Raw genomic sequence first — 13,330 nt, 5'->3', positions numbered from 1 at the left:
TTGTCTCTTTAGCACGTGTGCATTCCTGATTCCACCAGTAATGACTCTGCATTTTCCAGGTAAAGATTTAGGTATTGCAGAATTTGCAGCTTGTAATATTTGATTTGTTATATGATCGGTGACACTATCTATGGACTGAGACTGGACTATTTCATCATCAAACTGGATTAGGGAGGAATATTTATGCCAGTTTGCCTTACGGAATTTCCAAGTGGATCGGTGCAATGGAGACAAGTTTACTTGTGTTTGAATATTGCAAAGAATCGGAAGGTGATCACTGTTTAGCGGGTTATCGAGGACTGACCACCCCATATTGGCATAAATGGAGGGAAAGCAGATTGAAAGGTCTATTGCAGTCATGGATCCTGTAGAAAAATGGACATAGGTGGGTGCACCAGTGTTTAACAGAGTAAGGTTATGAGCATCAAGTAGCAATTCTATTATTTTACCCCTTTTGTCAATTTTTGGAGATCCCCATAGAGGATGATGAGCATTAAAGTCTCCTAGTAAGCAGAAAGGAGATGGCAGCTGATCTACTAGCTTTTCTAAATCATCTGAGGAGAAAGCAAAATTAGGAGGGAGATATATAGAAGCTATTGTAATGTTGATACCAATTTCAAAGCGCACTGCAACTACTTCAAAAGGAGTCTGAAGGGAAACATGTTTGGATGGAATGTTATTTCTGACAAGAATAGCCACCACTCCATGAGCTGGCGTATGAATACTCCTATCTCATCTAAAGATGGTATAATTTTTGACGGAAGGACACACTCGTGAATTTAGAAGAGTTTCCTGTAAGGCTATGCCAGCTGGTTCATACCGATCAATTAGATCCTGCAAATTGTCCTTTACATTCCGAAATCCTCTGCAATTGCACTGAAGGATTTTTTCCATTATGTGGTTTTTTTGTGTTGTTTTCGACTCTTGACTGTTTTTTTTAGTTGCAGCTTGCTTGTATCGATCAATTTTTGCTTTGTCTTTCCTAGGAAAGATGGGTCGGGTCACATCCATCTCATCGGTTGCATGTAATTCTAAAAAGGTATCTTCTGAATCATGATGTTCGTCGATGTCCATTCCGGTGGTGGATGTTTGCAGTTTCGTGATTTCTTTTACTTTTGGTTTTATTGCTGAGGAAACATCCGTTGGTATGGTGATTGGGGTATTACTTGACTGCTCACTTGTTTTTTGTGTAGGACACTGTTTTCCACTAGAAAGAAATGAACGTGCCCAGTTCACAATTGATACATTCGGAGGAATCGATACTTCAGTTTGGATCCCTACAGACTGTGAAGGTTGAGCTGCTGTGGCATATGTTCGCTTTGTCTCTGTTTTGATTATCTGTCTTCTAGCCTCTGAGTATGTCACTTTGTTCTCTACTTTATATTTTTGAATTTGTTTTCCTTGCTTCCATAATTCACATGTTTTTGAGAAAGCTGGGTGGTTACCCTCACAATTTGGGCAATGCTGAGTGGTAGTGGCACAATCAGATTGGTTATGATCTTTTGACCAGCAGTTGGGACATACTGCCTCACCTCGACATGCAGTCTGGGAGTGTCCATATTTTTGGCATTTGTAGCACCTGATGGGATTCGGAATGTATGGATGGACAGGCAATGCAGGTAGCCTGCTTTCACTGATGTTGGTAAGTTAGAAGTGCTAAAGGTCAGAATTATGCTCCTTGTTGGAATGAGTGTACCGTCTTTTCGGGTCATGATTCTCCTTGCTTGGATGACTTTTTGATCGTGTAATTCTTGGACAATTTCCTCTTCTGATACAAGTAATAAGTCCCGTTCTGTTATTACTCCCTTAGAGGAGTTATAAAATGGCATGGGGAGTAGCTTTTATTTGGTGTCCTCCAAATGTTGTGAGCTTTAATAGTTTCACAGAATGTTGAGTAGTTTCTATTAGAAGATCACCTGATTGAAGTCGCCTTACTGATTTAGGTGAACCAGCAGCAGACTTAATGCATTTCTGCACTAGAAAAGGTGATAATTTGCTAAGAGGCTGATCTGATAGAGAGTGCAAGATGAGGAAGGCTGGTATCTCCTCTTTAGGTGTTGTTTTCAATCTCTTTGGTTGAGAATAGTCATTTTCATTGTCATTTGCTAGTCTTGAGCTCGATGGCTCTAAAGGTGGAAATGAATTGTTTTCCATCTTTGCTCCTTTCAGCCCTGGGTGAGTGGATTTCTTCTCGCAGGTTACCGGCCCCGCCACGGGGAGGCAGGAGCAGTGCTGCTAGAGTGACCAAGCGGTATAAGGGTTAATACGTTAGTTTAAAGAGAAAAAAAAAAGAAAGGTGGATTTCCTTTCTTAAAACTTGCTTACAATTCGTAAGACTAAGTTATTAATTAAAGAGAATGTAAAAAACTTTTTAAACTAAAGAAGAACTGTGGCTCTGAGTAAACGCTCTATGAATCACTCTGAAAATCGCTTGATCACTATAATGCTTGGCACCCGGGGCCTCAATGCATTGGTTAAGAAGGCATTTACTGTATATGAAATTCTCAGGATTAACATTCTCTTTTCATATAAGATTAATGTTTCATTTATTTCTTAGAAGATGGCTATCACTGACAGCTATACAAATTTAATCAGATGATGCAGCCTTTATTTATGTTACACTTATCCATCCCAATAGACAATCATTTATAAAATGGATATCCATTTTATAAATGATTTTATAAATAATTTATGGATATCCATCCATAATCATTTATAAAATGATTTCAGGCTTAATCATACTAATATTCAGCTAAAGAAATAAATGCTAACTCCATAAGAATTCGGTCAAAATTTTAAGCTTACTGAGCTCTAAATAAGGAATATTCTCTTTATCCAATATTCAATTTATTAGATAAAAAATTTGTTTAATTAAATATTATATGATCTTTATAAATCATAATGCAGGATATGAATTTTTAAACAATACATACTAACTCTGCACTGAAAACAAATGTTAATTAAACTGAATAAGCATAAATACTTAGCTGAAAAGCACTTTCAATTCAGTTTAATAAAAGTATTTATTTTCAATGCATAGCTAGCATGAATCATTTAACAAATTTGTTTATGCACTTCTGAACCCATTTTGGCAATCTAGCTAAAGTCAAAAAATTTGAAAACTCAGACCTGGGCAAATTTGTTTAGAAACTTATCAGTTGTCAACTTCTCATTCTCGTGAAAATTTTTTAAATTATCAAAATTATTTTGATAACTTGAAATTCGTAAAATTATTACTTTTTTAATTTGAAAATTCAAACAAAAAAAAAAAAAATTTTGTCAAAAAATAAAAAGAAACCAAGTATACTTACGGCAAAGCAAATTTTTCCTAAAATATCTTCAGGAATAGTTCTTCCTGCATTATATACTTTTGGATAGAACTTATCAAGAGAGGTATCCATTACCTCCATACATATCCAAACATCTCCCTGGGAAAATTTAAAATAAATAATAAAAATTCTTAAAATATTTAAACCATATTTGTATTTTGAGGCATAAAAATTAGTGCATAATATTCAAAAAAATCACACACACACACACACACACACACACACACACACACACACACACACACACACACACACACACACACACACACACACACACACAGTAATAAAGCTAGAGATAAAGTGCAAACAGATGGAATTGTAAAGAACACAAGGTGCCAAAACTAGTAAGGAAAAGGGCAATAGGAAATAGATGTGACAGAGTGCTGACTCAGCATGTTATTAGAAGGGACTGTACTCATAATATATAAAAAAGATTTTGATAGTGTGAGGTGTGCAAAAGACTGAACCACCTGTAAGCATTGCTAAGAAAAGAAAAAGCAGAAGATAGCTAAAACTTAAAATAGTATATAATATAGATAAAATGAGTAGAAGCGACAAATATGGAGGTATATGTAAATTTTGTGGGAATCACCCCAATGTATATACTACGTGAGGTATATAGTATGTTAATAATCATTAATATACGGAATAGCGTATATATATTGCAGTGGCAATATATACAGTCCATATGTAATATATGTACCATATCATTTTGTTAAATGTATGGATTAGTTTATGGGGAAAATTATTGTAAAAGACATACCTAGATAAATCTATGGAGAACTCATGGGTGAAGCATGTTACACATACATGAAGGATAGTATTCAAAAATTTACCTTATCGCTTTATACCTACAATACACTCAAATTGCAGTTACACAGCAATGATTTTGTATGTTATCCTTTGTGTACATTTAACATACTTCACACACGTGTTCTCCATAGATTTATCGAGGTATGTCTTTTAAGATAATCTTCCCCATAAACTAATACATATACAGTCCATTCCGGTTATTTGAAACACATCGGTACTAGTGCATTTTGGCCCGATTAAGCGGCTGCCCCAATTATCCGAAGTTTCACGTAAATAGTTAAAAATAAAATGCCCCCCCCCCTTTACAATTGGTTCACTGTACAATCAAATCACGTTACGACGAACTCAACATAGTAAAGTACCGTTCACTATACGATGTGCAGTAAGTGCCGGTCATTGTGATCACGTTTGTGAATTGAATTTTAATTCTATTAAACAGTGATTCTAATTAGCAAAAATAGGAGGAATATTATCCATAGGCTATAAAAGCAAAGATATATTAAGCACAAATTTACCCTTTATTACCTTACCAATTAAAAAATTAAATGATACATGAAAATCGGAAGAATCTACTTTATAATCGGAATAATTAATACGTACTGTAATATGTACATACGAACTAGTTGACATTTCTGTTCACTGACATTTGTGGGTGGTAGTTAAAATTTAAAACAGTAAAAAGATAAGCAATCAATAACAAAGAACACGGCACACACAAATTGCAAGTAACACAATACGCGCAAGTGAGAACTGAGTAACGAGTTACAAAGCTTTAAAAATAGGAATGAAGAGAAGATCTGAAAATTAATTTTTTTATATGATTGACGATTTCATGGAAGTGTAAACACATTTCACAATAATAACCCACAGAATTCCAGCTGTCAGTATTATCGCAAATTCAGTAAGATCGAGTTTACTGTCCGTTTATGATAGATTTCACTAACAGAAGAGCCCAATAAACAGGTGACTGCTAATTGTTTTTGTTTTATGGTTGTGACCTCCAGAATTTCGACCGAACCACGTAGTACCGTCGGAGACAATCATAAGGTAATCTCCAGCGCTGCGGTCTCCTGCCCCGATTAAGCGAAGTAAACCTTGGCTATTTTCTCGATTGGTTTCTGTTTTTTTAAGATTTGCCCCAATTAACCGGTGGCCCAAATAACCGGAATCCACTGTATTTAACAAAATACACAGTGTATATACATATTATTATTAGCCATATGGTGCTAGGAAGCCTGAGGCTTATGCTGCACCAGCCAAAAAAAAAAAAAAATTCCCAAATTACCCTGAGAGATAGAGAAGTAGAAAGGACTCATTAAGAAAGAGAAGAATGATGATATCCAGCTCAGGACCATGGGTTTGCCAAGCCCATACTCACCAGATGTGAGCTCCTGGAGTAATACATATACAGTAAACCCCCGCTTATTTGCGGGGGTTATGTTCCTGAGAAATGCCGCGAACACCGAAAACGCGAACACTGAATTATGGCTCCCATAGTAATAAAGGGGTTCCGTTCCAAAGTATGAAATATATAAGAAAAACTAGTCTAAAATTTTGTCTATGTACGTATTATATGTACCTTCATAATATGACTATGTACATAGACAGTACATAGTGAAATGCAAGCATATGACATCGAAATGAAAATAAGAAACAATTTAATATTAAATGTAATATTTATTAGAAATTTCAAACAAATCTTTCAAACCAGCGCCTTTGCTAGCTAAAAAACTTATCCCGCCAGTGCTATCACCAGTTTCGCTAAAGTGTTGATAAAGGAGTTTTGCCTTTTCATGAATGATGAGTGAACTTAACGGAATTTTATTTTGAGTTCGGTCTTCTATCCACAGATTTAAAGATTTTTCCATTTTTTTATAATTTAACATCACGAGTTACAGAGCAAATTTTTGAAGCAATTAGCATGTTTTCACGGACATTACGGCAGATTTTTTCTTCCGATTTTTTGATTGATCGTACCGTTGACTCCTTGATTTTATAATGTTTTGCCACTGAGGAGACACTTTCACCATTAGAAATTTTGTCTAATAACTCAATTTTATTCGCTAATGTCATCACCTTCTTTATTATTTTCACATTTCCCTTGTTATTGGTAGCCATATTTTTGTACGGGTTAGAAAGAACCTGTCCACAGTAAAGTCTGGGGAAATTCAAAGGTCATCTGGATAGTACTTTCGGGTAAGGGAAGCACATAGGATGATAGGTTTAATTTCTTTTTTATTTATTTTTTATTTTATTAATTATTATTATTTAGTTATTTATTTTTATTTTTTTGTTTTTATCATTGTTTTGTTCGGATTTATATTTTTTTTTTTAATTTTTTTTTGGCTGGTGCAGCATAAGCCATAGGCTTTCTTGCACCATGCGGCCGTTACTAATACTAATACTAATACTAAGTCACTTTCTTCCGTTAACACATTCGAAAAAGTCTGTTTTACACTGCAAAACGGTAGATTTATCACTTTTCTAAGCATATCAATTTATAAATTTATTCAATTTATAAGCATATAAATTAAAAGCAAACGACGAAACCTTCCATGACAAGCGCATAACACATACTGAACAAGGATTAGCAAGAAACATCCACGCTCACGATTTTGTCACCCCTCTCCCCCCACCCACTGAGCACTGTTTTGACCGGAAAGATAATTTTAGCCACACCCATGTTTTTTTTTTATGGCGTAAAATGTTCACGGAGCTTTAAAATTCACATTTTTTCAGGTTTCATTTTATATTAAATCAGCGACTGCGAATACGCGAAAACAGATACCGCAAATAGCGGGGGTTTACTGTATATGTATAAAAGCAAAGTTATAATAATTAGGGGCACCTAATTATATAGCCAGGTGGGCAGGAGCAGCAGTGCGTAGCACACGCTTCTTGATTAGACCGGGGGTTCAAACCCATGCCCACCAAATATGGAGGATGTGGAAAGGTCATGGAATGACCACCGCATATCCCCGAAGGAATATGGCCTTAGTTGCCAATGCTCCTAAAAAAAACAAAAAAATAAATAAATAAATAATAATAATAATAATTAGGCAAGAGAAAAGGCTGACAAATGGAAGTGCAAAAAGCACAAGATGCCAAAACTAATAGAGAAAGGATAGAAAGAAAGGGAAGTGTTAGAGGTAAATGACAGGGAAAGAATGCAAAAAACCTAAATGATAAATTGAATTATAAGGCATTAAAGGCTAAATTAGAAAGAACAATGATTAAAAGATAATTGCAAAAAAATAGCAAGCATCAAATAAAGAGGTAAATTTTTATTTATGTAATCTAAAATTATGGGAAAGAAAGAACATTGAAATAAAGTATTAAAATATTTGATGCATGCTAAAAAAGACTGATTCTTCATTGACTGAAAAGACTGATGAGTTACTCAAAATGGCAGCACATCGGTAGAAGGATACTTGTTTTGAAGATGAAATAAATGCTTTGATTTAATTAGTGCAGTCAGATTAGCATGCAATTCAGTCTTTGATAAAGAGAAATTGCAAAATTTGGAAGTAGATAACTAAGTAAACAAGGGCTGGCAATGCAGTCAAAATGTCACAGAGAGAGAGAGAGAGAGAGAGTAGAAAACAATGGCCATGGAAAAAGCTCAAACAGTAACACACCTAAACTCCAATTTAATGAATTTATCAGCATGATTACTAGAGAGATTAAAAAACATGCTTTATTAACACCATTGGTGTAAAATGAGAAATTAACTGAAGTAAATGAAAATATCTAAACAAAAAAAAAAAAAATAAATAAATAAATAAAAGATAATTATCAGAATTAAAAATTATTTCAGCATAACAAATAAGGCAATTAAAATAAATTCCATCCAACTGAGCTGTCGAAAATGGCTAACTTCTGAATATTATAATCAACATCAAAAGTCGAATTCTCAGCAAAACTAAAATTACTCATCAACAGTACCTTATCAGCATTACAGAAGTTAACACCAATCAAACAATGACTGAAGCATTTCAAGTAAATAGGAAGGATAAAGTAAACTAAAAAGATTATAAATCTTTCCCGCTGAAAACAACAATATTTAAACAAGATTTAATAACAGAAATCTTAATAATTAAAAAAAAAAAAAAAAAAGTACAGTCAGTTCAACTATAATGCGCATTTGCTCCAACACCATTGATATATTACGGAACGATGCGACTATAACGCGATTTCCGCATTGGCTCGTGTGATTTTGTCTGCGAGTAACACCAGATGAACGTAAAATCCAGCACCAAGCTGAACATTGCAACCTGTGCAGCAATACATACAAGTTTACAATTCAAGCCTCTCCAGCCTTCTCTTTACTGCCATTATCTCCCCTTTTATAATCCAGAGACCAGATATATTTTCTTATGCTGACAATTTAAACTACTGACCACCATCCAAACAAATGCAGACTCCAATATGATCACAGAGGAAATTAACAGTGTGATCCTCACACTAGTAGGCTACCTCAAACAATTTGGCCTTAATATAAACCCAGCAAAAGTCTCAGTGCATGCTCTACTCCTTGAAGAAATAGACAACCATCTCACCAAAGATTAATGCAGTATTCATACTTACTGTTTCATGTCATTTAGATTTGGGGGGGGGGGGTTGACACAAAGCTGACATTTAACCATCACATCGAAAAACTCATCAGGTGAGCAGCGCACCTGAAACAGAGAGCGAAGAAGCACTTCATTACGTCTCAGACAAGGTTACCACAACAAAATATGTTAGGACCATCATATACTCCATCATATACAAAGCCCATACGACTGAAATGGCCCTGGGAGTTCCCATGCTGCCCTCTCTCATTGAACAAAGGAGACTGTCAATCACAATAAAGATGCTGACCGGTCTCATCACATCTTCATTCTGGGATCTCTGTGGCTGGAGGATTCCACCTGCCTAGCTCCAAGCCACTCCAACAATTTGCCCTCTTCACTCACACCTCCACTTATCAGATCGCTTCCTACCCTACCAGATGCTCGGAAGAATCCAGGGCATCGATGCCAACTTAGAGAAGGTTGCCGTTAACCAACACTATACGAAGACAATTCTGGATCCCACACATCTCATGCCCTCCAATCGCTCAGCATAGACAGAGGGTGTTCTTGAAGCAATCTAGTGACATGCAAATTCACCCCAGGTTCCCTCCAGTAAGGAATAGTCAACCACTGTCCGGCAGTCTGCAAAATGAAAAGCCTTCTCTTCATCGCATCCAAGCCAACATGCCCTGCACTCGCCACTTTAATGCTCCGATTAATTACTGAACATACTGGGAAAGGAGCCAATGGTATGTGCATCAACTGCCTCTGTTCATGCTGTTCTCTCCCACGAGCTGCGAAGACAAAAATCGGGACTTAAGTGTAATTTTGTTAATTTAATCTAAATGTTACGTTACACCAGTAATTATTTAATGTAATTTTTATGTCACCTTAATATTTTCATGTAACCTAATGCCATTATGGAAGTCTTCGCATCGTCTTATTAATGTCTTATGTCGATGTTATTTCATTTAATTTGTTTTATGTCCTATATCACTTAATTGGCAATTTATTTATTTCTGTAATATATCTGCTTATCATCTCTATAAGTGTTAACCCCTGGCCTTTTGGCCATGAAGGGGCATTGCAACATGATCCAATCATGTAACTGTCACATTTGAAGGTGGCGCAATAAGTCTCTCTCCCTCAAAAAAATATCAAACGCTGCGGTCAAATGTGTGAGAGCTATATTTCCCATTTACTGTAATTGTATTGGTCGGAGACACAGTTATCAAACTTATCATTAGCTGTTTTCACAAGATTTTCTGTTCTAACAGAAATTTCGTGAGGCGGGATAGCATGAGCAGAGGAGCATATTTATGGAGGTCACTACTATAAAACAATAAAAACAATTTGCAGTTCCCAGTTTATTGGGCTTTTCTGTTAGCACAGTCTAATTATAAACAGGTAGCAAACTTGAGCTTATTGCATTTGCAATAATACTGATAGCTGGAATTCTGTGGGTTTTTACGTAATGGTGAGATGTGTTTCCCCTTCCTCTTCAATCATATAAAAAGCATAAAGAAATTTTCAGAATCTTCTCTTTTGTGCGTGCTATCTTTTTTACTGTTTTAAATTTTACAATCCAAAAAAAAGGAAGAAAATTTCAGTGAACAGAAATATCAATCAAACTTCATATCTTGTCAAGGTAAAGTGCTATATTTACTGTAATATTTATTTATTTATTAGAAATTTAAGATGCTTAAACCTGTGTTAGCAATATTATTGGGTTTCTAACTTTTTTTTACTGTTTTACTTACCAGACTGAAATTTTTTTTTTGAGTGCTCTACCCCATTCCTATTTTCCCATAAGTCCTGCTGATTTTAACGTGCAAAATACCATGTGGAGATTTATATGAACACATGCACCGCGTTATAGCAGAAGTGACTGTATACACAAAAGCAGTAACAGCAGTGTAATTTAAAATTACAGCTAAGTGCAGAGAGGTCACATTTGGGAGAAAGTCAAGTAAAACACCCAATAATCTCATAATCCAATGATGTAATAAGCCAAAAAATTAATGATCAATTTTCAGTTCCCAGTTATGAATATTATGCAGCACTTAACAGTAAATAATTTAAAAATCCAACCCCCCAAAAAATGTCAAAAGTTCAAAAAATTAACTTCAGAAATTTTCTGGGAAGGAGGACAAAAACAAGCAGATTGCAAAGAACTGTATAAATAACATTTTATTCTACAAGCAAACCTAAGTTTCATCAAGACCCTATTTTTTTGAGTGCTCTGCCTCATCCATATTTTACCCAAAAGTCCTGTTGTTTTTGATGAGCGAAATAGCATAATGCGGAGATTTTTAGGAACACATACTGTGTTATAGCAGAACTGACTGTATACACAAAAGCAGTAACAGCAGTGTAATTTAAAATTACAGCTAAGTGCAGAGAGGTCACATTTGGGAGAAAGTCAAGTAACACACCCAATGATATAAAAAGGCAAAAAATTAACTTGAGTTGGAAGTTAAATTTTTGAAATTCTGAAATTTTCTGGGGAAGGAGGAGAAAAACAAGCAGATTGCAGAGAACTGTGTAAATAACATTATATTCTACAAGTAAACCTAAGTTTCAGCAAGACCCTCTTTTTCTCAATGACACTGGTGAAGCATTCCAGGCTGTTTTAAAAGGGATAGAGAAGTGCTCCTGGGCCACACATTGTTCTCAGCAGCTTGCAGGCTGCACTAGTGTGCACATGCATACAAAACACCAGTGGCATTACTGAGAGAAATATATTAAATATAATTCATATATTTTCCTTTGTTCAAAAATTTGCAATCTCATAACATTTACGTAGGCTGTTACAAGTAGTTAATTTTATTTAAATCTTATTAGTACCTCTGTTAACTATCACCTATTATCATTATTTTCGCTGTTAACTTCTCAAAGTTGATAACCCTTGATAATAAATTACAACTATAGTACCATAAAACATGACAGAGAGAGAGAGAGAGAGAGAGAGAGAGAGAGAGAGAGAGAGAGAGAGAGAGTGCGCCTCCCACACACATGCTGTCTACCCATCTATCAATACCTTTTGTTTATACAAAAGTTTTCACAGAAATATCGATATTACTGAATGATATTATTGTGATTACATCACAATAATATACCAGGTATTAAAATTAGTGATATCATAAAATTATAATCAGAGCTACAAACCACCGAAATTTTGGACCAGTTCGGTTCAAAAATTTCTCAAGTGGTTCGGTTCGAGTCTAGTTCAAAAGGCGATTTTGACCAGTGGTTTTGTTCGGTTCAGTCAAGTATATTGTCTAAAATAATTCATATAGTTTCTTAATTCATTAATGATAGTAATAATATCACATTATAATAAAATATTACTATAAAATCTTATTTTAAATAAAAGTAAATTATATTAATAATATATTTGACAAGTAATAAAATCGCATGTTAATCATTTTAAATCTGATTGAAAAAGGAGCAGAAATTACCTAAACATTAACTCTGAATATTAATCTCTTCTCGTATTCAGTACTCATAAACATATACAAGAGAATGTTTAATTTGGAAAGAAAATAATTATTCAAATAAAATTTTTAATATAATTTAATAATACTAAGTAAGGCAGTTATTTTCGGATAATATAAAAAAAAAAATTTTAAAAATCACAGAAAATAATCACAATAAAATTTTAAGAACAGAAGAAACAAACATGAATTACAAGCGAAATATTATTAGTTACAGATAATGGACATAAGGAATTAATGTATCAAAATAATTTTACTTTGAAAATTGACATTGAAATCTTAACAACACAGATTACATAGGTAATTTGAAATTAATTATTTAATTTTTAAAATAAAATGTCCTCCATTAACCTTGAGCCTAAACAACTCCTTTTATCAGTCAAAATGATCTTTAATGTCGAAAAGCATCTTTCTACACTTGCTTGTGTGGCAGGAACTGCAAAGATTACTTTGGCTAGCTGATGGGTGACTAAACTCCTTTGCTTTCCAATATCCTAAGATGCTTGTTTTTGTTAGTACCCTTTCAATATCGTCAAAATTGTTCAGATGAGCCATTAAGTCGAATTTCTTTGTTTCCACTGTCTGTCTCTTTTTCATTTTTTTCAAATAACAGCTTTTCAATGTCATCCATGGTTTCACCTGTTACAGTAATATGTGCAATTTCATCTGAACTTTTCGTTTCAGGATTTTTTTTTTTTTATGTAGACTGCCGCTGGTACAAGCTATCATAAATATTGCTTAGCTTTTTGTTTTTGGATATTATCTAGTAATATTTGGTACCTGGGGTCCAGATACACACAAGCTATAAAAAGTCTTGCTTTCCATCAAATTTACTTCTCATAGTGTGAGAGAGAGGTTACCAAAAAAAGATGACAATTCATTTTCAATTTTTCTAACTTCCATTTTACATTTCATCCATGTGTAGTAAATATCAGTCATCATGAGGTGCTCCGACTGCAGCACTTCACATGCTACCCTAACAGGTTCCAAAAACTCTATAATATTTCAATCTTTTGCCACACACTGGCTGACAAATGCAATTCCTTTATGGACACAGATAAATCAATGCAAAATTATTTTAGCTCCGCAAGATGTTGTAACATATTAACAGTGGAATTCCATCTGGTTTTGCAGT

At 34.5% G+C, this 13,330-nt stretch overlaps 1 protein-coding gene across 3 annotated transcripts in view; it reads right to left on the bottom strand.

The window, feature by feature from the left end:
• lic (dual specificity mitogen-activated protein kinase kinase lic) overlaps positions 1-13,330 on the bottom strand; it is a 120,275-nt gene that overhangs the window by 43,074 nt on the left and 63,871 nt on the right. For all 3 annotated transcript variants that reach the window (XM_090380540.1, XM_090380539.1, XM_090380541.1), the window contains exon 6: positions 3,312-3,428. In XM_090380540.1, the coding sequence (XP_090236666.1) occupies positions 3,312-3,428 (117 nt within the window). The remainder of the gene's footprint in view (positions 1-3,311; positions 3,429-13,330) is intronic.

This window comes from Mastigoproctus giganteus, chromosome 8, assembly GCF_048544385.1.
Source record: "Mastigoproctus giganteus isolate SK-2022 chromosome 8, ASM4854438v1, whole genome shotgun sequence".
NCBI lineage: Eukaryota > Metazoa > Arthropoda > Arachnida > Uropygi > Thelyphonidae > Mastigoproctus > Mastigoproctus giganteus.
Note: the sequence above shows the minus strand (reverse complement) of the source record. Positions and strands in the feature narration are given on the sequence as shown.